This window comes from Taudactylus pleione, unplaced genomic scaffold (assembly GCF_031769625.1).
Source record: "Taudactylus pleione unplaced genomic scaffold, aTauple2 ptg000547l, whole genome shotgun sequence".
NCBI classification, from domain to species: domain Eukaryota; kingdom Metazoa; phylum Chordata; class Amphibia; order Anura; family Myobatrachidae; genus Taudactylus; species Taudactylus pleione.
In genome coordinates this window covers 880,982-905,001 of record NW_028284949.1, presented here as the reverse complement: position 1 = coordinate 905,001, position 24,020 = coordinate 880,982, and the positions used below count along the sequence as shown (strand labels likewise).

Here is a 24,020-nt window from a genome sequence, read left to right as displayed (position 1 = left end):
ATTATACAGTGCAGCCTCCGGGTCCTGTCATTAAGGGGAAGTCTGCACCTTGGTTTCACCCCTCGGCAGGTGACACCCTGGTGCTGCCCTCACCCCCCACACTCCCCTCGAGACGCCACTGTCTGTATCTAAGCCATGGCCCTAAGTCCATTACCACCTGATGTACCAGGAATTCTGTTTATATGTGTGCAGTGCTTATATATGGCTTTCTGCACCATTATAGACATCATTGTGTCATTCATCCCCATGGATTAGGCAAGAGTTCTATATTATCCACACTAAACATCCCAGGTGTTTCCTAAATTTTCCCATATACATTGGTAGAGGAGACTTCTATATCCATACTTGTCAGGGAATCTGATATTTTGATATTTGCCTAACACAGAGATCACCCTTCATATTAAGTCTTTCATCCAACCATAAGCCCTGACTGTTGAATCTGTCCCTTAGTATGAGAACTGCATGTTGTAGACAATACTCTTAACATTCAGCAGATGAGTTTGTCACAAGCTGAATAAATATAAGCTGCAATATGTTCCTTTTCTTCCCTTTTCTCCTCCACGTGCACTAACACAGTACTGAGGAAGGGATCACTGTCACTATAACCAACCCTACCAATATAGCAGTGCACATTGCAATGCAACCCTTAATTTATGGGCTGGCCTAGAGAGGATACTTTAGGGTGTCCCTGCAGTTAAGCCTGCATTCTGGACCTGAAATGATCTTTGTGGAGAACTGTGCAGAGCATCACTGCATTATCCCATACCCTGCATTATTACAGCCCCTGGTTTTGATCCCCCGCTGTGACTGCTGGTGCTCCGGAGTTGATTTGCTCATATAACGCGCCTCCGTTGATCTCAATTTACCATCATGGCTAAGGTCCGACATGTGCCTCCAACCATTCTGACAAGCTAGCCGCTACACAGCTCATAGTGATCTCGGCTTTCACATCAGCGCAGAAGCGAGACCTGGTATGAAAGAGAAACATTACCAGGTGAGCAGTGTACCTGCCATTATCTCCCAGCCCGAACACCTCTAAGCGGGCAACGGGAGAACTATTAAGTCCGGTCCCATTTCTTCTCAAATACAGCCCATAGAGGAATACGCCTTACTGGCTGATTATTCTAGACTAGTAAATGCTGGGACTGCGTGTGGATCAGCAGTGGAACTTTATATTAACATAAGCACAAGTTGATTGGATTCCCACTAAAGGATTGGTTACTAATTGGTCTAAAACGAACACTGTATATTTATAGAAAATATAAATTTTTCATATGCATATGCTACATTTGTATCCACTTTTTAAACAGATGGATACATAAAACACAGCACAATTGCATGAGATTAGAACGCATTCGATATGAAATACCGCCGGCCGCATGGAAGGAAATCCCGATTGTCTGAAAGGTAAGGATGAACTAACCTAACTGCACCCCCTAACCCTAACCCTCCTTTAGGGTGCCTAACCCTCACCTCCCCCCCCCCTGTGCCTAACCCTAATCCTCCCTCTAAGTGCCTAACCCTAACCCCCCTTTTCCCCGCTGCCTAAACCTTAGTCCCCCAGGGGGGTGCCTAACCCTAACCTTCCCTCCCCCTAGCTTAACCCTAATCTCCCGGGGGGTGCCTAACCCTAAATCCCCCCCGGGAACCCTAAACCTAACCCACCCCCTCGCGGCTGTCCACGCTCGGCGCCCGGCATCCCTTTGGTTCTGTAGTCTAGATGCCGGCGGTCGGCATAGTGACCGCCGGCATCTTAAACGTATACCATTAGTACATACAGCTGGTGCTCCTCATTGAGATCCTCATTCAATATATGTGTCTGTGTTTAGACACTTTATCATGTTCACAGATCTTATATGATACTAAGTTGCTTCTGCACTATTTACTGTTTATTATTTATTATGTCAATTTTATCATGTGATACTTATTCACGTACCTAGTATAATAAATTATATTTCTACTTATTTACTTCCATTATTGTGTGTCTCTTGGGTCCGGGATAGACACTGTGGCGATTTCCTTTTATATAAATACATTTTCTAAGAAGATACTTTTCAGCTGTTTCGGGATGGGCTCAATTCTTTATCCAGATGTGGATCCTGCAAATATAGTACCAGCATTCAGGAACAGTCAATGCCTTGCAGATGGTCCTTCATGTCTGGCGCTTTCCTTTTGAAGTTCCAGGAGGTGCGTGCTCATTGAACTCTCAAAATGAGGACTACATGTGCAGGTAGCAGACTGGCACACCCTATGTACAGGGGCCAGCACAGTTCTGAGCTTGCTTCCATGGATAAAGCATTGCTAGGACCCAGGGGAAAGCCCCTACACTTCAAAGGAAAATAAACCACAGCCTGATTTACCTTAGTAGTAACAAGTACAGAGAGGGATCAGAGGAGGAGTTGGTCTGGGGCATTATCTCATCTATCCTGCCACTACCTATCCTGCAAAGGAGCTGCTAATTGTAATGGCTGTCATGAAGTAGATAAGAAGAAATAATCTAAAACTAAACTAAGTCAGTGTTATTAGCAATAGATAAAACATTTTCCTATATAAATGATTGCCCCTTTAAAACATCAGACACACTTGCCAGAAACTCTCAGGTCACTGCATCACGTAGCCAATTTTACCCCAGAAGTTTTCTTTTCTTTAGAAATATAGATACATTTTGGCTACATTTTAAAGCACAGTTTCCCAATCTCCACCACTACATTACAGGTTATAAGGAAATCCATGCTTGAGTCCAGGTGCAGTAGCGCATGCAGGGAGGTTTCTGAGTACCCAGGGCCCCATGTCCTTAAGGCCCGCCCCGTCACGGCAAAATGCCATGATTTGTGGACTAACAGGGAGGAGGCGGAGCCAATAATACACAATTCTATTAGAATTGCTTTATTTGGCTCCGCCAATTCCCGATTGACCCGCAAATTGCTGCATTTTGCTACTAAGGGGAGAAGCTTAATGACATGATGCTGCCTGCCCATTACTGACCCTGCAGCTGCTGCAAGGTAAGTTGTGTGTAATGTATGTGTGACATATGTATGTGTATATAAGGTATGTGTGACATATGTATGTGTGTTCATATATGTATATATCTGTGTGTATGTATGTGTATGTACATATGTATATCTTTATGTGTGTGCATGTATATATGTATGTATATAATGTGTGGAAACCCCCCTGTAAAAATCCTTAGTTTGCATGTGAGATGGTTAAATCAAATTGCTGATGGTACTAATAAAGTCAGCTGTGGTCAAGCATGGATATCCTTATAACCTGGACTGTAATGACAGAGTTTGTAAAACTCTCTTTTAAAGTATTCAACAAGAAAATGTTACTAACCTGCAAGTGTCGCATTGGAAGATATCTTCTGTGATTTACCTGTAAGATAAGAGCAGAAAGGGAATACACTCATTACATAAGTAATATATACCCCGGGGTAAGTAGGTAATAATGATATTAGGAGTCACTAAGGAGATCATGGGCCTGATAAGAGCAGAAAGGGAATACACTGATTACATAAGTAATATATACCCCAGTGTAAGTAGCCAATAATATTAGGAGTCACTGAGGAGATAATGGGCCTGAAAAGAGCAGAAGGGGAATACACTCATTATATAAGTAATATATACCCCGGTGTAAGTAGGTAATAATGATATTAGGAGTCACAGAGGAAACCATGGGCCTGATAAGAGCAGAAAGGGAATACACTCATTACATAAGTAATATATACCCCGGTGTAAGTAGGTAATAATGATATTAGGAGTCACTGAGGAGATCATGGGCCTGATAAGAGCAGAAAGGGAATACACTCATTACATAAGTAATATATACCCCGGTGTAAGTAGGTAATAATGATATTAGGAGTCACTGAGGAGATCACGGGCCTGATAAGAGCAGAAGGGAATACACTCATTAAATAAGTAATATATACCCCGGTGTAAGTAGGTAATAATGATATTAGGTGTCACTGAGGACATCATGGGCCTGATCAGAGCAGAAAGGGAACACACCCCATTACATAAGTAATATATACCCCGGGGTAAGTAGGTAATAATGATATTAGGAGTCACTAAGGAGATCATGGGCCTGATAAGAGCAGAAAGGGAATACACTCATTACATAAGTAATATATATCCCAGTGTAAGTAGCCAATAATATTAGGAGTCACTGAGGAGATAATGGGCCTGAAAAGAGCAGAAGGGGAATACACTCATTACATAAGTAATATATACCCCGGTGTACGTAGGTAATAATGATATTAGGAGTCACAGAGGAGACCATGAGCCTGATAAGAGCAGAAGGGAATACACTCATTAAATAAGTAATATATACCCCGGTGTAAGTAGGTAATAATGATATTAGGTGTCACTGAGGACATCATGGGCCTGATAAGAGCAGAAAGGGAACACACCCCATTACATAAGTAATATATACCCCGGGGTAAGTAGGTAATAATGATATTAGGAGTCACTGAGGGCATCATGGGCCTGATAAGAGCAGAAAGGGAACACACCCCATTACATAAGTAATATATACTCCAGTGTAAGTTATAATGGGACATATGTATCAAAGCTTGATGTGAGATAAAATTGTGAGATATATATCACCAACCAATCAGCTCCTAACTATCATTTTTTAAACACAGCCTGCAAAATTAAAGTTAGAAGCTGATTGGTTGGTCATATATATCTCACAATTTATCTCACATTTAGCTTTGATACATATGCCCCAATGTTACTAGGCGTTTATTTACCAATGGTCAATTTTGATACATTTTTGATCGATTTTAATAGATTTTTTTGTATATTTTGTGGTTTAGGGTCTAAAGCCAGGAACACACTCAATGATATATTGGGTGATTTGTCATTTTGAGCTTAATCTGAGTGACAAATCATCCACATCTTTTAGAGTGTATGCACTATCATGCGCTCCCATGCGTCATTCATCGCATCTTCAGATCTGCCTGCAGTGCAGATTATAAGCTTGAGCAGGGCTTTATTACCTCTGTGTTTGTCTGTTATTACCCAGTTGTGTTCTAATAATATTGTTTCCATTTGTAAAGTGCAATAGAATATGCTGGGTGAAATAAAAAACTGGTATTATTATTATTATTATTAATAATAATAATAATAATAATAATGTTTCCTCCTACAGTCAGTATAAGAGGAAGAGCACAGTGATTGTCCTGTGTGTGATGTTTTCTCCTGTAGTCAGCATAGGAGGAAGTGCACAGTGATTGTCCTATGTGTGATGTGACCCAGGGGCGCCGAGAGGGGGGGAGCGGGTACAGACTACCGGGGCCCGGGCTTCCTGAGGGGCCTGGCGGGGGCCCGGGTCCGGCGCCGCTCCCCCTCCCTCACAGCAGCCCAGCACACAGCGTGTGCTGAGCTGCAGTGGAGACTGCTCGTGGTTGCTGAGCAGCAGCCACAGCAGTCTCCTATGCCTGTGGGGGGGAGCGATCACACTGATCGCGCCCCCCCTGGCTTTGAGCAGGGCCGAGGGGGCACAGAGCGCCCCCTTCCCCAGCGCGCAGCGCCACTTTGCGGCACTGCATATCTTTTGTTTTATCGGGAAGGGGGCGTGGCCACGCCTCCTGCGATTAGGCCATGCCCCCTATTACCTGGGCCCGCCGCGGCTCTCAGCGGGCCTGATGTGACCACCTGCAGTCAGTATAAGAGAAAGCACACAGTTATTGTGTTATTTTTTATGTTATCTCCAGCAGTCAGTAAAAGAGGAAGTGCACAGTGATTGTCCTGTGTGTGATGTTTCCTCCTGCGGTCAGTATAAGAGGAAGTGCTCAGTGACTGTTCTATGTTTGATGTTGACTCCTGCATTCAAATGAGTGATGTGACTTTGGAATGAGAGGCATTGGGAGGCTTGGAGGTTCTGACTAAACACTGCCAAGACTGTTAGGATCCAACACCCTCCCCTTTGAGTGTGATCACCATTGATAACTGCATTATTCTATGGGATGTATTATTCCTCTGTATAAAAGCATAAGTCACATGAAATAACGTCTTATTATCTGTGCACCTAACTAGAACTCACCATGTTGTATCTTTCTGTGCTGCAGATCCTCTGCAGGACCCATAAGATTTATCAGCTTGAAGACCTGTATGGTCACATCAAGAGCTGCTTCCTCTCCATAAACATCTGTGAGAACATCTTTTGCGGTAACACAATCTACCGTCTCCAGGCGTCCACGTGGGATGGGACCTCGTCCTCCATCGGAGAAATCAGACAACTTGTTCTTAAATCTCTTGAAGTCATATTGTGTCAGATCTTCTAGAGCCTCACACAGAATATCTCCAGGTGTCCTGTTCCTCTCACGCCGAGATCCTGATGAAGACACAGTAATGTCTTAGAACTGTTACACAGAGACACACCTTTATCACTGAGACTATGGCCTGTTTCAGAGCTGGACACTATCCCAATGTTTGCACAGCTGAGTGATTATTTGCTACTGTACATGTGTGACAATACCAGATAAAACCTCACTGCAAGTGTGAATGTATCTGTATGATGGTGGTTAGCAGTTGTGTACAGATTTGAAGGCATTAGAGACAGCAACTGTATACCATGGGTGTTTCTGGGGGAGGTGGCCTGAAATGATCAAAAAAAGAAGACATCTCATGGACATGTAATGGGAGTGACATGAGTGTGTTAATGAACACGGCTGTGTTCTCTATCATAGTAACGCACCAACAGAAGCCATGTTTATAGACATTTCCACATAAGACACTGCACCAACCAAGGGCTGCTCAGTAGAAGATGGTCAGTGTTGTTCTGATGGTGGAGAGCTCAGGAGCATCTGACAGAGATGCACATTGCAGGGACATTGAAACTTGGCGTCTCAGGGTCTGTACAGTCAGTCACACGCTACTACAAAGGGCATTGCCGATACTGCCATTTGCATATTTGAGCTAATTTGATTCCATGGAAATCACAACCATGCATGTATTGTGTGTCCACTACTGAATAAAGTACTAAATCACCACTTTCTGATTCATTTTATTTATTAGCTTGTAAACATCCCCCTACAACTCTAGCTAAGTACATTGCTTTATCCTGTACTGTGAAACAAACAGTCGATTGAACATTGAACAACATCTGAGAACAAGTATTTTCAACAGGTTTTTTCAATGGGCTTTTTATTCATAAGTCACCATGTATCGTACATTGCTGGTATTTATATCACTCCACGGTATCATATCTAAAGCTATGACATCCTTCACTCTCCCTACATCTCATTCCTCTGTGCACATTGCCGCATCAATTATCCACTCCCCTCCTATTAACACTCATTAGCTTTGATCTTATCTTTATACATTGACTGTAACAGGATGTAGTTATAATCCTGACACTCAGGATGTCAGTGCTTAGAATGTTGGCATGGGAATCCCTACATCCTGGTGGTAAGTACTTGGGTTAGTGGTTCGGTTAGTGGTTAGAGTTAGGCACTAGGGAGAGGGTTAGGTATGGCACTAAGGGGAGAGAGTTAGAGTTAGGCATCATTGGAAGGTTAGGTTTAAGCACTAGAGAAGTGGGGTTAGGTGTAGGGAGAGGGGGATGGTTAGTGGTTAGAGTTAGGCACTAGGGAGAGGGTTAGGTATGGCACTAAGGGGAGAGAGTTAGAGTTAGGCATCATTGGAAGGTTAGGTTTAAGCACTAGAGAAGTGGGGTTAGGTGTAGGGAGAGGGGGATGGTTAGTGGTTAGAGTTAGGCACTAGGGGGAGGGTTTGGATTAGGCATTAAGGGGGGAGAGTTAGAGTTAGGCATCAGGGGAAGGTTAGGTTTAAGCACTATAGAAGTAGGGTTAGGTGTAGGGAGAGGGGGAGGGTTAGCATACTCACCAACAGTTGTTGGAATCCTAACCTAGTTGGGATTTTGACTGCCAGGATCCCGAGCACTAGCATCCACTACCCAACCCACTGTAACATCCTTAACCTGTCACCATAAAACACATTCACACACATCCTACAACTATATTCATCCCTCTACTTATGCTTCTATTGTTGGTGATATATCACCAAATCTTGGTTCCTTCCACGTGCCTCACTCACATATATAGCTGATTCACAATGATATATAAATCCAGCTAATCTCATAGAGACAAATACATAGATGATATATAAGCTACTTGGCCTTTCCAGTCTGCCACTTTTTTATGGTAACCTCAAACTTTATTTGTTCCAAAGTTCTTTGTAAGGATATCCCTGTGCATATCCCAAAGCATAGCCCTGAGTAGGCTTCAGTGATTGGCCAATGTGTGTAGTAGACTGCAGCACTGACCACAGTGAAAAAACAATACCTTCCCTGCACCCAGGGACTGGTGATTGGTGTTCCGGTGAATGGATCGGTAACCTGGTCATCTGATCTGATCTGTAAACTGAGATGCCGTGCTGCATCCTCAGTTTACTGTATCAGAGGACCATAGGTGCAAAACCAATTGGATCTTTCTCCTAGGAACCCTGAAGCCTAATGGGCTCAATATTGATATAGAATTAAAAGATTTTTCTATAATTTCCTCATGTTCCCTTTTATAACTGTATATATTTTATATTCTAGATCATCTTAGAATTTTATAGTTTTTATATACTCATATATTGTTTATATATTTTTAGATATCTAATATACATGATTGTTAGATATCCCTCACTAAATATTTAACACTATACAAGAGAAAGCATAAAAAGACATAACAATGAAGTCTCAAAAAGAATATGTGTCAGCCGCCATATTTTGAGCACTTCCTATTTTATCATTTCCATTTTTCAATAAAGTTATCCTATATAAAGATATACTCTGCCACAGTGCCCATTCTTGATTAAGGACCCTGAGCAGTCACAAACGCGTTGCGTTGGTGTGAGTAAAACCGGGATCAAGCAATTGTAAATAGAAGCAGTGGCAACTGAAATTACCAGCATCTGATGTCATCACAAAGCACCACAGGTCCACACGCTGGACCTACGGCGAAGCTTACTGCAACACACAGCCTGAAGAGGAAACAAAATATTGTAACTCAGGACGGAGGTAGGGTAAGTGAGGGTCAGCTGCAGACACACTTTAAGGCACCTTGGAGGACTTTTTCATGAAAAGCCATATAGGATACCATACCACCCCAAACAACTCCCACAAATATACCTAAAAGGTCTATAAACATTTATGTGTTTATTTTTATATGTGTTCTTATGTTGTATGAAATTTTTGCTTCCTCTATATTTCTTAGTGCTTGTTCTTAACCTTTTATTCTAGTTCATTTTTTTACTGAGCTGCTTTTAAGTCACAGCACAGGACACTTTCTCCCAATCAGTCTTATTATATATTAATAGTGAACTGCTGCTACAAAATTCCCTATACATACACATACATAAGACATAAACATAGGAGGGATAATCTAACAGATATTTCTTCTATATCTAAAATCAACCCAGAACCTGAAAAAGAGGAGGCACATTGCAGTAGCCAATTTCTGAAATTAGAAAAATTATACATGCATGAAACAAAATAGTGGTGGGAGATAACCACTTTAACCAAATACTTGGACCTGGGCATGATCCCAAGAGGATTAAATATCACAAAATACCCAACTTTTGATTCTCTAAGTCATAATTTCCAAAAAGCATAGAACAAAATTTTAGATAAATGTTCCCGAGACCTCATATCATTGATTATTGAAGATAGGGAAATATCCCTGCAGAATATCAATGATCAATAGAGAAAAAGTTTGATTACAATCGATGGAAGACAAGAATTTGATGAATATGACAAAAAAAGATAGAAAAATTGGAAAATAACATTATAACACAGAAACAAAGAAAATTCTCCCAATTCAGATATTTATCATTGAGTTCAAATAGTGTTGGATACAATGTGAGATAACTATGTTGCAATTTATCATATTGTTACTTCTTAAGGTGAGTATCCACTACTAGACATGGAAACGACAGCTGGATTATGACACTGTCTGTGATGTGCCTACACTGAACGTTCTTTCGTTCAGTGTAGCGCACATCAATCATCCCCGAACATTAGCAGCCTGACGACATCATCAGGTTGACCAGCATGTTCGGGCGATGATAGATGTCTAATAAGACCAGCGGGTGTGCGCCTCGCTGGTCGTTTTAGACATTTAACTGCCCGATTTGCGGGGACGATTACTGAAAGATAGCATGATTACAATGTCATAATCGTGCTATCGTTCAGTTTAAGCACCTAGTGGATATGCACCTTTAGATGGATTTGTACTTGCAACTGATATTATGTATTATCTTATCCAGCACTATGGGGAGAATTCAATGTTGAATAGCTGCAGGAGAGACCTCCCAAAGCTATTTAATACACTGTTTTGGTGGCAAAGGATTTCTTCTCGTACCCCCCTGGGGATGCGAGGAGAAATCCGACAATAGTTCCAGACGCGCAGCTGTTTTACTGCTTAGCTTAACAGCCGCGTGCCTGGCACATTAGTCAGAGAATGCTAGTTCTCGCGCCTTAACACCCTTGTTAAGCTGCGAGAACCTGAATTCTGCGACATAACTGCGCACTGAATTGAATAGTTCTGGGAGCTCCCTCCCAGCGTTATTCAATTTGCTTTGAATTGAATTCCCCCCCCCCAATGTGTTTATTAACACTGCTTAAGGGAGTTGATATCCTATTTGTCTTAAGCGGCCCATACACGGTGCAATAAAGCAGCCGATCTGACGGATTGGTACGATTTGGCTGCTATATCGCACCGTGTATGGGCCTGATGACAGATCAAGCGCGCACCCATGGGGTCGTACATCACAATCCCTGATCTTACTGCAGGTTTAGTCGATCAGGGGATGTGATGTGCAATCCCATGCAGCGCTATGTGGGTAGGGGAGGAGGGAGCCGGCATATTGGGCGGTCAGCCACGCGATCGCACATCGTGTAGGGACCGCCCGATATGTCGGACGTCAGATCACCCGTTGCGTTGCACCATTCCATTGCACAGTGGGCCTGATTCAGAGCCGGACGCTCTTTCAGAGCGCTCGCTCTGAATCAGTGCCCACCTATTGTATTTTTAGAGCGGCCTCCTGGCCGCTCGCATAGCTGTGGGTGCCCACCCACAGCTAGTGCGAGCGGCCAGGATGATGGTCGCGATGGTCAAGACCATCGCGGCCATCGGACTTGTGACGAGACCCTCATGGTAGGGTCTCGTTGCCGCAAGTCCCAGTGGACTTCTTGCTCTTACAGAGCAAGAAGTCCACCCACTGACATCACTTGTGATGTCAGTGGGGCCGGCCCCAGACGGTAGGCGTTCCCATGGGAACGCCTCCGTCTGGGCAGCCATGCCCCCGGCCCGCCCACCAAAGGGGGCGTGCTGTCACTCACCATCGACAGCACGCCCCCTTTGGTGCGAGACCCGGAGCGACGGCTTGCCAACATCGACCCGCTTGTGAGCGGCTCTGAATCAGGCCCAGTGTATGGCCGGCTTTAGGTTACTTGCAGTATTGAATTGTTCTATTCTATGTTTATAATTGATACCATGTAACCTAATGTTTGGCATTATGTATCTAAATTGTGTCATTATATTTTATTACAATACTCTGTGGTTTTTATTTTTCTCTATTCCTCTATCTCATCGTTAGTTATAATAGCGTTCTCAGAGAAGATTGTAGATTTATTGGAGACCTTTATTATATTATACAGTAATAGATGAAAATACGGTGCCAGATATAAGTCCATTAGCAAACTTATAAAATAAAGACACTTTGAACCGAGATTATTAATTAATAACCTTCTTACACTCCATTTAAGAAAGGGTGTCTGCTCTATTAATAATATGGTGCCATTTGGGTTCTGCCACCAAACCAAATTTTCAGTAAATGGAATTGATATAGAGCACCTGAAAGTGCTATGTGCCATATAATATTGGAAATAGAAATAAAATATATACTATAAGAATATATAAAAAAATAATATTCACTCTTTAAATAAACAAAATGCAGCTATGCAGAAAAAATAGACATTTCATTAAAATAAATATGCTGACAATATCTGTGTAAAGTGTTTTTAGTGCAACTAAAGTGCAAATAAGGGAGCTCATTCAGACCTGATCACTAAGCAGTGGCCGCTCGCTTGCAAAAGGGGCCGGGTATGCAAATCAAGCGATCGCACTTTGCAGTGTAAGGACGCCCTCTATGTCCTAGAGAGTTATGGCAGTGAGAGTATACAGGACTATAAAACCTCCCACCTGTCACTCGCAGTACACATCATCTCCAGGATGTGTGTATTTAATCGGGAACATAGAGGGCCATCGGAGCTGCTCGCAGCACTTGTGATAGACCCTACGCTCCCGCAAGCACTGGCAGCAGTTCAGGCTAAAAAACAACCAAGTGACGTGTTCAATGGCGCTACTTTGCTTATTATGCACACCCATTAAACTCCGTTCTGATGCCCAGACATGCCTGCGTTCAAACATCCACTCCCCCATTCACAAGCAACTTCCCCTATTATCACCCACAAACGGCGCTATCTGTCACTCAAAGTAGCGGCCAGTCTGTGTGCAACGAGCACTCCTTTCCAGTTCGCTAAGACTGGCGCGCATTGTGAACCATACGATGTGCGATTATTGGCAACAGCAAGTGGCCGCTGCTTAGCGATCGGGTCTGAATGAGCTCCAAAGTGTTAACCGTACAAATAAGCAAATATGCAAATGTGTATATTTAAAACAACAAATGTTCACTATAAAAAAAATATACAATTTATTTAGTAAGAAAGTGACTGTGCAATAATGGTTTGCACAGTAAAAAACATATGTACTATACATAAAGGTAGATATAAAATATATAAAAAAATGGATAGACAAGTAAAATTCAAGCAGCAAAAAAATTAGCTTATCTCAGTTTTGGTATCGGAAGGTCCAGGAAGGCAGAATAGTGTTTCATCTGTTCCCCTTGAAGAAGTCTAAATACCAGATGAAACGCGTTGATAGTTAAACGCTGATTGGTTGCCATGGGCAACTTCAATGCTTGTCCTCTTTGGAAGGTTTAATACCAATGGCTCCACAGCTGAACTGCTCTTACTGCTAATGATAGTGGATTTGTCACTCACCTCTTAGTGAGGAACCGGCCATCGTGCAGGAGACAGTCTGATCCTACTGTACATGTCCTAGTGGGGAATGAACAGCCGGTTACTCAGGATAAATCTGGTTACTGGAGTCTGACATCACTCACTGACCTATTGCTGAGGTTATCTGGGAAACTTGTGCCATTATCATGGTTTCCTGAATTAGTAGTTACCTTTTCATAACTATGGCCCTCATTCAGAGCCGTACGCTCTGAGCAGAGCGCACGCTCTGAATGAGGGCCGGCCTCCATAACTATGGAGCGTCCTCCTGGACGCTCGTATAGCTGTGGGTCACCACCCACAGCCTATACGAGCGTGCAGTTTGATGGCCGCGATGGTCTTGACCATCGCGACCATCGAAACTGCGAGCCGGAGCCTGCGGTTGAGGTTTTCAACCGCAAGGCCCGGAGTGATTTTGGCTCTATCAGAGCCAAAATCACTCCCACTGACATCACTAGTGATGTCAGTGGGCCGGCTTCTGACGGGAGGCGTTCCCTTGGGAACGCCCCCGTCAGGGAGGCACGCCCACGGCACGCCCACCAAAGGGGGTGTGCTGTCAATCAACATCGACAGCACGCCCCCTTTGATCAGACACAACGAGCGAAGGAAAGTCCTTCGCTCGTCGCGTCTGGCGCATGCGCACGACGGAGCTCCCTCCGTCGTGCGCATGCTCAGTGCAGAACATCGACCCACTTGCGAGCGGACAGCCGCTCGCGAGTGGGTCTGAATCAGGGCCTATGTCTATAAATCAGAAATGCCATCAGAGGATGGATATTTGGCAGATAAGTCAGGAAATGTTATGGCATTGGCAGCACGCTGTAACCCTGGCAATGCCAACACTTATTACAGAGAACATTGGTAACACATAGTAATAGTAGGGTTGGTATAGATGCTGCGGAATACCACTCTGCCAAGACAGACTTGTTCTACATCTGCTCCTACGTCATCTAGACACAACCTACAAACATCAGGGTCTCTGAAAACAAGTAATAGAGTGGCCAACTTGTAACTGCTAATGCCATCATATCATTTATATATCAGGACCCCGCAGCACTAGTATACATTCCTATGGAATCCTGTCCTGGTAATATCTGCAATCTGTAGTCCATAGACTACAGCAGCTAATGCCAACTGGTGATGATGTTACCTGCCGGTGCCAAGTGCCAGACTGCTTCACACTCCAGACCTTGGTAAATCTGACAGCATAGCCCCCTCCATATAAACCTATAGGGGCTACTACTACTCTGGTCCTTCTAAAGAACATACAGGTGATCCATAATATTTGTGGTACCCCCAATAAGTGTTTACAGGGGGATTCCCACAAATATTATATGATAAATAACCCCCTATAAGCTGCTCCCCTCCAACCACCATCACTCACATATCTATAAACTGCCTGAGGAGCAGATATTTACTCTCATTACCAGGGCAGCAATCAGGGAGACACACGGGGAACAGAGGTACAGCAATAAGGGGCCCAAACTGAGAATGGAGCCCGGCAAGGCCCGATAATCCCACCTGGGAACTGCTTTTGATTTACAGGCTGATGGCAAACCCACCAAAGTAATTGAGCTGCCTCTGGTTTTGTCTGAAGCACTTACCAGATCATAATGATCTCTGCAGGCTCTGCTGGATAATAATTGTTAAAAAGTATAAAATTAAAAAGAAAAAATGTCTTAATCAGCCATACTATTTATTAACATTCAGTTTTAGGGCCAGCTTGCTGAGGGGTGCAGCGAGAAGTGGAAATACACAAAGTGTGGATTAACTGTGTATTCTAAACAGTTAAAAAAACAGTTGAACAAACATTGAACATCTGTGACCAGGTCATTTCTATACAGAATTGAAAAAAAAAATGTTTATATAATTTTATTCAAATTTCAAATTTGAATCAAATATCTTCTGTAATGCTGGGTGCACACTGGCCGATATATTGGCCAATCATTTGATCGGCCAATATATCATGCCCCCGTCAGCCACTGTGTACAGACGATATGTCTGTGATGATGTCTTTCACAGACATATCACACTGGCTGTGCTGCACAGCTGATGAACAGATATGTCTGCAGATATATCTGTCCATTGGCAAGTGTGTAAAGTCGATCAGCCGATCGCCCGTACACAGGCTGATCGCGCCCCCTTTGAAATTGCGCCGGGCTGAGGGGCACACAGCGCCCCCCTCCCCAGTTTGCAGCGTCGCAACGCAAATGTTTTTCTTTTTTTTTTCTCTCGATGGGGGCGTGGCCACAAGTTCCGTGATTAGGTCACGCCCCCTACCCGCCCCCAGGCCGGCCCGACCTGCTGCAGATGATGGTCATTCAGTGTGTATGAAAGACCATCATCTGCAGATATATCGCTATAGTGTGTACCCACCTTAAGAGTGTTACATCCTTCATTCTCCATGGAGCTCACCCCTCTGCACACATAGGCCCTGATTCAGAGCCGGACGCTCTGACCAGAGCGCTCGCTCTGAATCAGGGCCCACCTCCATAAATATGGAGCGTCCTCCTGGACGCTCGTATAGCTGTGGGTCACCACCCACAGCCTATACGAGCGTGCAGGATGATGGTCGCGATGGTCTTGACCATCGCGACCATCGCCAGTGCGAGCAGAAGTCTGCGGTTGAGTTTCTCAACCGCAAGGCCAGGAGTGATTTTGGCTCTATCAGAGCCAAAATCACTCCCACTGACATCACTAGTGATGTCAGTGGGGCCGGCTTCTGATGGTAGGCGTTCCCTTGGGAACGCCTCCGTCTGGCAGGCACGCCCCCGGCACGCCCACCAAAGGGGGCGTGCTGTCAATCAACATCGACAGCACGCCCCCTTTAATCAGACACAACGAGCGAAGGAAAGTCCTTCGCTCGTCGCGCATGCGCACGACGGAGCTCCCTCCGTCGTGCGCATGCGCAGTGCACACCATCGACCCACTTGCGAGCGGACAGCCGCTCGCGAGTGGGTCTGAATGAGGCCCATTGTCACCTCAATATTCTACTCCCCTCTTATGTACACACATTAGCTTTTTACTTCTATCTATACATTGACAATAACATCCTCATCCTGTCACCATAAAATCTTTCATACACATTCCACAACTATTCCGCAACAGCAGGTATGAGCTTCAAATCTACAGGTATCGACGGAGCATTATAAATGACCGTCACAACCAATGCATAATAAATACTGTTTTCTTTTAGTCTATAATCCTCCACCAATGCCTCTCAGATTGCAATAGATGCCGAACCCACGTTTTAGTAATACTCCTTTTAGATCAAAATACCAGGTTGCACCCATGATTTTGAATGCAGGACCAACCCAGATACAATCCGGCTCAGAGCACTTACAGACAGGCATCTCATTCCCAGGTCAGACATGTCACTACACATGGGAGCAGTACCAGTGCTGGCTCTTCCTATGCAAAACAGGTCCTAGGTCAAATAACCTTATACCTGCATATACTGAACCATGACCAGGGTAGATCTCGGATTCAACTCTTATAATTACCTGGGTGGAAATGCCAGGCCACTGCACCCAGGGTTTTTTTTTAAGACCCTTTCAGACTAAGCAAATCCTTTGTTGCTGCTGCAATCCCGTGCAATAACCCAGGATTTTGCTGCTAGTCTGAAAGGGGTATGAATTTATACAGTATAATACAGATCACTTATTACATTGCTCTTTCTGTGTGTTTAAAATGTAATAAAGTATATATATTGTATATTAGTGATATATATTATAATAATAATAATAATAATAATAAAATACAATTCAATATATAATACAAATATTATATTACCTCCTCCAGCCTCCTGCACTGTCTGTGACTATCCCAGAAGTATTTGTGTGTAGAAGTTACTTTGTGTATATCACATACAGCTGGATGTTAGGAAAATAAAATGTAGTTTATCTAGTGTGCCTCGAGTTGAAAAGGTTGAAAATCACTGCTGTAGGGGATATGCAGAGAGCCCGGCTGTCATCACCCTGCCCACAGCAACTACTGTACTTCTCCTTTTAACCCTAAATTGACTCCCATCCCCCTCCTGGCTGATGCTGCAAATTCCTCATGTCTATTTGTACTCCCCATCTCACTGGCACTCACCACATACTCCAAGTTAGGGATAGACATTGGAATCCAATGGTTACTAACCATCGATGGTTTGATGGCATTGGTAGTGTTTTTTTACCATTCAATTGTGACATTTTGATGCTTGCCACCATCAAATGGAAATCATTTGATGGAGTTCCGATGGTGGCATGTTTTATTTTAAATTCCTGATAGCTATGCCTACTCTGGCTCCTTCCTCCCTGCTTTGTCTGCATCAGGGCATCTTCATGGGTTCATTGGGGCTGTCGCTCACTCTCTGATTGTCTTATACCTGACCCTAATCAGTCCCTGACTCCCCCACTTTCTAGACAGCTGCTAGGCAACATGACACATTGCTAGCTCTGATTTGGCTCTCACTGTCTCAGCAGCTGCAGTCACTGACACAGCATAGACACAGTCCTAGGGATGGCCAACAGTGAGTTACCATCGATGGTGCCATCAGTGGTTAGCATACATGGCATTCAACCATTAAAATTAAACCATCAATGGTTTTGGTCAATGATGGTCAGCCCAACTGTATTAGTAAGACCTACTGTATTGCACAGTGGCTGGTGCCTCTGATTCCACCCCCTGCCAGCAGCACTGCAGAGGTATTGCGCATACACAGACAGGGGGGTTTGCACATGCATAAATCATTTAAATAGTTGTCCCAACAAGTTCTTTTGATGCAATGATTTGCAACAAAAGTTTCAATATTGGAACCCCTGCCATCATTTGATGTTGGACTTCCAATGTTCATCCCTACTCCAAGCCTCATTTCTGTTCCTTGGCTCCACCTGGCTAACATTCCCTGACTCCAAGCCTCATTTCTGTTCCTTAGCCCCACCTGGCTAACATTCCCTGACTCCAAGCCTCATTTCTGTTCCATAGCCCCACCTGGCTAACATTCCCTGACTCCAAGCCTCATTTCTGTTCCTTAGCCCCACCTGGCTAACATTCCCTGACTCCAAGCCTCATTTCTGTTCCTTAGCCCCACGTGGCTAACATTCCCTGACTCCAAGCCTCATTTCTGTTCCTTAGCCCCACCTGGCTAACATTCCCTGACTCCAAGCCTCATTTCTGTTCCTTACCCCCCCCACCTGGCTAACATTCCCTGACTCCAAGCCTCATTTCTGTTCCTTAGCCCCACCTGGCTAACATTCCCTGATTCCAAGCCTCATTTCTGTTCCTTAGCCCCACCTGGCTAACATTCCCTGACTCCAAGCCTCATTTCCACCACATTAGTACTACCTGTGACCTGTCTCTCACTCAAATCCTTCAGGCAGCTTGACTCATCACATACATGGTGCCTGGGAAGCTTTGTTACTATATACAAATAAATACAAACATGCAATCATACATACATAAATGCATGTGTGTAGGTTATTAACACTTTGTGCATGGGTATAAAATGGTTACATATAGTGGGTTCTCCTGCTCTAGTGAAAAATGTCCTTATGTTAAATTTTAAATGTGTATTGTTTTGTGTAGAGATCCTGCTATGCCAGGTGCCGTATCTCCATCAGAAAGTGACCTCCTGAGTGAGCGGGGTATGGCATGTGCTAGACTTTTTGGTGCCCTGTACCAGAAACAGCATTGGCGCCCCCCTCATTTTTCAAAAAAGGGCCATGGCCTCATGGGGAAGGGCCAGGGAAGAGATAGGAGAGGCCAGGAGATGCTGGGAATGAAATAAGAGGAAGCTACAAGCAAGAATGATAATAAACAGAAATGTGACAGGTCCAAACAGCGCCCCCTGACCTGTGGTGCCCTGTGCAATGGCACCGGCCGCACTACCTTAGCTATGGCCCTGGGGGCAGCCTCTACATCAGTGTGTGGCCTAGTGAGTGAGTGACTAAGGCAGATGCAATCTCTCCATCAGAGTGTGGCCTCCTGAGTAATCGGGCTATGGCAGGTGCAGTTTCTCCATCAGTATGTGTCAGGTGCAGTCTCCCCATCAGAGAATGGCCTCCTGAGTGATCGGGCTATGGCAGGTGCTGTCTCTCCATCAGATTGTGGCCTCCATAGTGATCGGGCTATGGCAGGTGCTGTCTCTCCATCAGATTGTGGCCTCCAGAGTGATCGGGCTATCGCAGGTGCTGTCTCTCCATCAGATTGTGGCCTCCAGAGTGATCGGGCTACGGCAGGTGCTGTCTCTCCATCAGAGTGTGGCCTCCAGAGTGATCGGGCTACGGCAGGTGCTGTCTCTCCATCAGAGTGTGGCCTCCTGAGTTAAATGGTTGCATATAGTGGATTCTCCTACACTTGTGAAAAGTTTCCTGATGTTGAATTTTAAATGTGTATTGTTTTTTGTATTGTTTTGTTTAGAGATCCTGCTATGCTAGGAACTGTATCTCAATCAGAGAGTTACCTCCTTAATCAGCAGGCTATGGTAGGTGCAGTCTCCCCATCAGATTGTGGCCTCCTGAGTGAGCGGGTTCAGGGCTGCCGAGGTGGGGGGGAGCGGGTACTAATTACCCGGACCCAGGCTTGCTGGAGGGGCCCGGCCGGGTACCCGGGTCCGGCACCACTCTCCCCTCCTCTTACATCACAGCAGCCCAGCACACACTGCTGTGTGCTGGGCTGCACTGGGAGACTGCTCTTGGCTGATAATAAGCAGCCACAGCAGTCTCCTAAGCCTGTGGGGGGAGCGATCAAGCTGATCGCACCCCAACTGGTTAGTGGTTATGTGCCAGGCTGAGGTTACAGCGCCCCCTCACCAGCGTGCAGTGCCATTTTGCAGCACTGCAAAACTTTTTTTTTCTTTTTTTTACCTAAGGTGGAATGGCCATGCCTCCCACTATTAGGCCACATCCCTTTTACATGGGCCCAGTATGGCTCTTGGTTGGCCTGAGCAGGCTATGACATGTGCAGTCTCCCCATCAGAGTGTGGCCTCCTGAGTGATCAGGGTATGTCAGGTGGAGTTTCTCCATCAGAGTGTGGCCTAGTGAGTGAGTGGGCTATGGCAGGTGCAGTCTCCCCATCAGAGTGTGGCCTCCTTAGTTATTGGGCTATGTCAGGGGCAGTTTCTCCATCAGAGTGTGGCCTCCTGAGTGATCAGGGTAAGTCAGGTGGAGTTTCTCCATCAGAGTGTGGCCTAGTGAGTGAGTGGGCTATGGCAGGGGCAGTCTCTCCATCAGAGTGTGGCCTCCTTAGCAGTGGTGTAACTAGGGTATTTGGAGCCCAGGGCAAATTTGAAAATGGAGCTCCCCCCCTTATGTGCAGGTGCCGCAGGTGCGCGGTGAAAAATGGGCGTGGCCACTGAAAAATGGGGTGTGTCAACATGACACACACCCCTTTCTTGTCATTGGGAACATTTCTTTCCATTTACACCTTAATGCAGTGCCCCTTATGCAGTGCCGCTAGTAGTGGTACCCCTTATACAGGCCCCCAGTAGTGCCGCTTATACTGTACCCCCAGTAGTGGTCCCCCTTATGCAGCCCCTGATTAGTTCCCCTTATACAGGCTTCCAGTAGTGGTCCCCCATATGCAGTGCCCCTTACACGGTGCCCCCTGTAGTGGTCCCCCTTATGCAGCCCCCCATTAGTTCCCCTTATACAGTGCCCCCAGTAGTGATCCCCCATATGCAGGCCCCCAGTAGTGATCCCCCATATATAGTGCCCCTTATGCAGTGCCCCCTGTAGTGGTTCTCCCTTTTCAATGCCCCCTGTAGTGGTCCCCCCTGTGCAGTGCCCCCAGTAGTGAGCCCCTTATATAGTGCCCCCAGTAGTAATTCACTCCTATACAGTGCCCTTTATATAGTTCCCCCAGCAGGAGCCCCCCTTGATGCAGTGCCCCCTGTAGTAGTCCCTAGTAGTGGTCCCCCACAATGCAGTGCCCCCAGTAGTATCCCCCCAGTGGTAGTCCCCAGTAGTGGTCCCCCACGATGCAGTGCCCAGAGTAGTATCCTCCCCAGTAGTAGTCCCCCATGATGCAGTGCCCAGAGTAGTATCCCCCCCAGTGGTAGTCCCCAGTAGTGGCTCCCCATGATGCAGTGCCCACAGTAGTATCCCCCCCAGTAGTAGTCCCCAGTAGTGGTCCCCCCCACCTGAAGTAGTGCCCCCAGTATTTTCCCCCCCAGTAGTGCCCCCAGTAGTAGTCTCCTCCTTTGTAATAGAGTGCGCCCCCCCCCGAAATACACACTGAATTGAAACAAAAGAAAAATACTTACCTGTATCCACGCTCCTGCTCCCGCCACCATCCGCACGTCCATCCTCCTGGGCCGGGCCGCTCTGCATTATGGGAGAGACGTCATGATGTCATGACGTCTCTCCCATTACCCACTGCAGGAGCCGGACTGAAGCCCGGCTCTTGCAGTGGGCGCACAGCAGTCAATGAGAGTCTATCTGACTCTCATTGGCTGCTGATTCACACACACATCGCTGCTGCTTGGCGGTGATGTGTGTGCAGCAGCAGCAGCCAATGAGAGTCTGTCCTGTGTAAATGTGTAGTGCTGACCGCACTCACTGCGGTCGGCGCTACACTGGCTAACTAGGGCAGGCCGGTACCGTGGCCGGCGGTGCCCCCCCACGCCGCTGGTCCCACGGCACCCAGGGCACGTACCCCAAAAGTAATGGGACAAACTAAACAATCCTAAATCTAACTTTCACTTTTTAATACTTTGTTGCAAAACCTTTGCAGGCAATTACAGCCTGACGTCTGGAATGCATAGACATCACCAGACGCTGGGTTTCATCCCTGGTGATGCTCTGCCAGGCCTCTACTGCAAATGTCTTCAGTTCCTGCTTGTTCTTGGGGCATTTTCCCTTCAGTTTTGTCTTCATCAAGTGAAATGCATGCTCAATCAGATTCAGGTCAGGGGATTGACTTGGCCATTGCATAATATTTCACTTTTTAGCCTTAAAAAACTCTTTGGTTGCTTTTGCAGTATGCTTCGGGTCATTGTCCATCTGCACTGTGAAGCACCGTCCAATGAGTTCTGAAGCATTTGACTGAATATGAGCATATAATATTGCCTGAAACACTTCAAAATTCATTCTGCTGCTTTTGTCAGTAGTCACATCATCAATAAATACAAGGGAACCAGTTCCATTGGCAGCCATACATGCCCACAGCATGACACTACCACCACCATGCTTCACTGATGAGGTGGTATGTTTTGGATCATGAGCAGTTCCTTTCCTTCTCCATACTCTTCTCTTCCCATCACTCTGGTACAAGTTGATCTTTGTCTCATCTGTCCATAGGATGTTGTTCCAGAACTGTAATGGCTTTTTTAGATGTTGTTTGGCAAACTCTAATCTGGTCTTCCTGTTTTTGTGGCTCACCAATGGTTTACATCTTGTGGTGAACCCTCTATATTCACTCTTGTGAATTCTTCTCTTGATTGTTGACTTTGACTCATATACACCTACCTCCTGGAGAGTGTTCTTGATTTGGCCAACTGTTGTGAAGGGGTTTTTCTTCACCAGGGAAATAATTCTTCTGTCATTCACCACAGTTGCTTTCCGTGGTCTTCCGGGTCTTTTGGTGTTGCTGAGCTCTCCGGATCGTTCTTTCTTTTTAAGAATGTTACAAACAGTTGATTTGGCCACATCTAATGTTTCTGCTATCTCTCTGATTGGTTTGTTTTGATTTTTCAGCCTAATGATGGCTTGCTTCACTGATAGTGACAGCTCTTTGGATCTCATATTGAGAGTCGACAGCAACTGATTCCAAATGTAAATGTCACACCTAGAATCAACTCCAGACCTTTTACCTGCTTAATTGATAATGAAATAACGAGGGAATAGCCCACACCTGTCCATGAAATAGCTTTTGAGTTGATAGTCCCATTACTTTTGGCCCTTTAAAAGGTGGGAGGTACATATAGAAACCGTTGTAATTCCTACACCGTTCACCTGATTTGGATGTAATTACCCTCAAATTAAATCTGAAAGTCTGCAGTTAAATCACATCTTGTTTGTTTCATTTCAAAGCCATTGTGGTGGTGAATAGAGGCCAAAATATGAAAATTCTGTCAATGCCCCAATATTTATGGACCTGACTGTATATATATATATATATATATATAGAGTGAGAGAGATATATATATAGAGATATGTGTTGATTGGAATTTGAATTGCTGGCACCACGGTCTTTTAAACTCTCTCTAAGGGAGTGCCAACCTCATGGGACTTGTGATATATATATATATATATATATATGTTCAACTTTTATTGATAGGGGCCCCCACGTTTGTTGCCCAGGGGCCCCCACAGACCTTCATCCGGCCCTGATGACTGCCCCCTGGACTACATCCCAGTAAAATACGGTTACTAACAACACTAGGTCATACAGGAGATGGAGACACAGCAAGGTTCTGCCACAGACCTGCCACATTGCCACCATACTATGCTAAAGAAACAAAGCAACAACCATAAACAGATCCTTAATAAAAATAAAAGCCCTTCCTCAGTTACTTGAACATGTATCACAGGAAAAGGGATGGGAAAAGAAGTCTTTAATTAGTGCACACTGGTAACAAGTCAGGATCCTTTCTAAAATTTTACTTTTATTATACTAATAAATAAAATAATTCAAATTAATTGTTTACATTAAATTTCATATGAGAAGCCAGTGACATAAAACAAAGTAGATAAAGTAGAAAAATAAAGGAATTATTAAATATTTATATATTGTTTAATGCCACTTATATATTTCACAATAATGTGAGATAATTGTACCTCAACATATAAAATATTTGTAATAATAATCAATCTTTAATGTGCTTACATGAGGTATACACCACTATAAAATGTAGATTTCTGAATATATGCCACTCCTACTACTAGATTGCACTATAGTTTATTCTTATAATTACATTGATATTAGCCATTTATAAGGTTGGAGAATA

The 24,020-nt window shown here is 44.7% G+C and overlaps 1 protein-coding gene across 1 annotated transcript in view; it reads right to left on the bottom strand.

Annotated features, from left to right (window-relative positions):
• LOC148500724 (NACHT, LRR and PYD domains-containing protein 3-like) overlaps positions 1-16,964 on the bottom strand; it is a 45,137-nt gene extending 28,173 nt beyond the window's left edge. The window contains exons 1-4 of the mRNA XM_088451324.1: positions 16,879-16,964; positions 13,075-13,131; positions 6,046-6,336; positions 3,337-3,375 (exon numbers count right to left, since the gene is read on the bottom strand). Coding sequence (XP_088307450.1) covers positions 3,337-3,375; positions 6,046-6,336; positions 13,075-13,096 — 352 coding nt within the window. The 5' untranslated portion in view covers positions 13,097-13,131; positions 16,879-16,964. The remainder of the gene's footprint in view (positions 1-3,336; positions 3,376-6,045; positions 6,337-13,074; positions 13,132-16,878) is intronic.
• Positions 16,965-24,020: the final 7,056 nt, after the last annotated feature.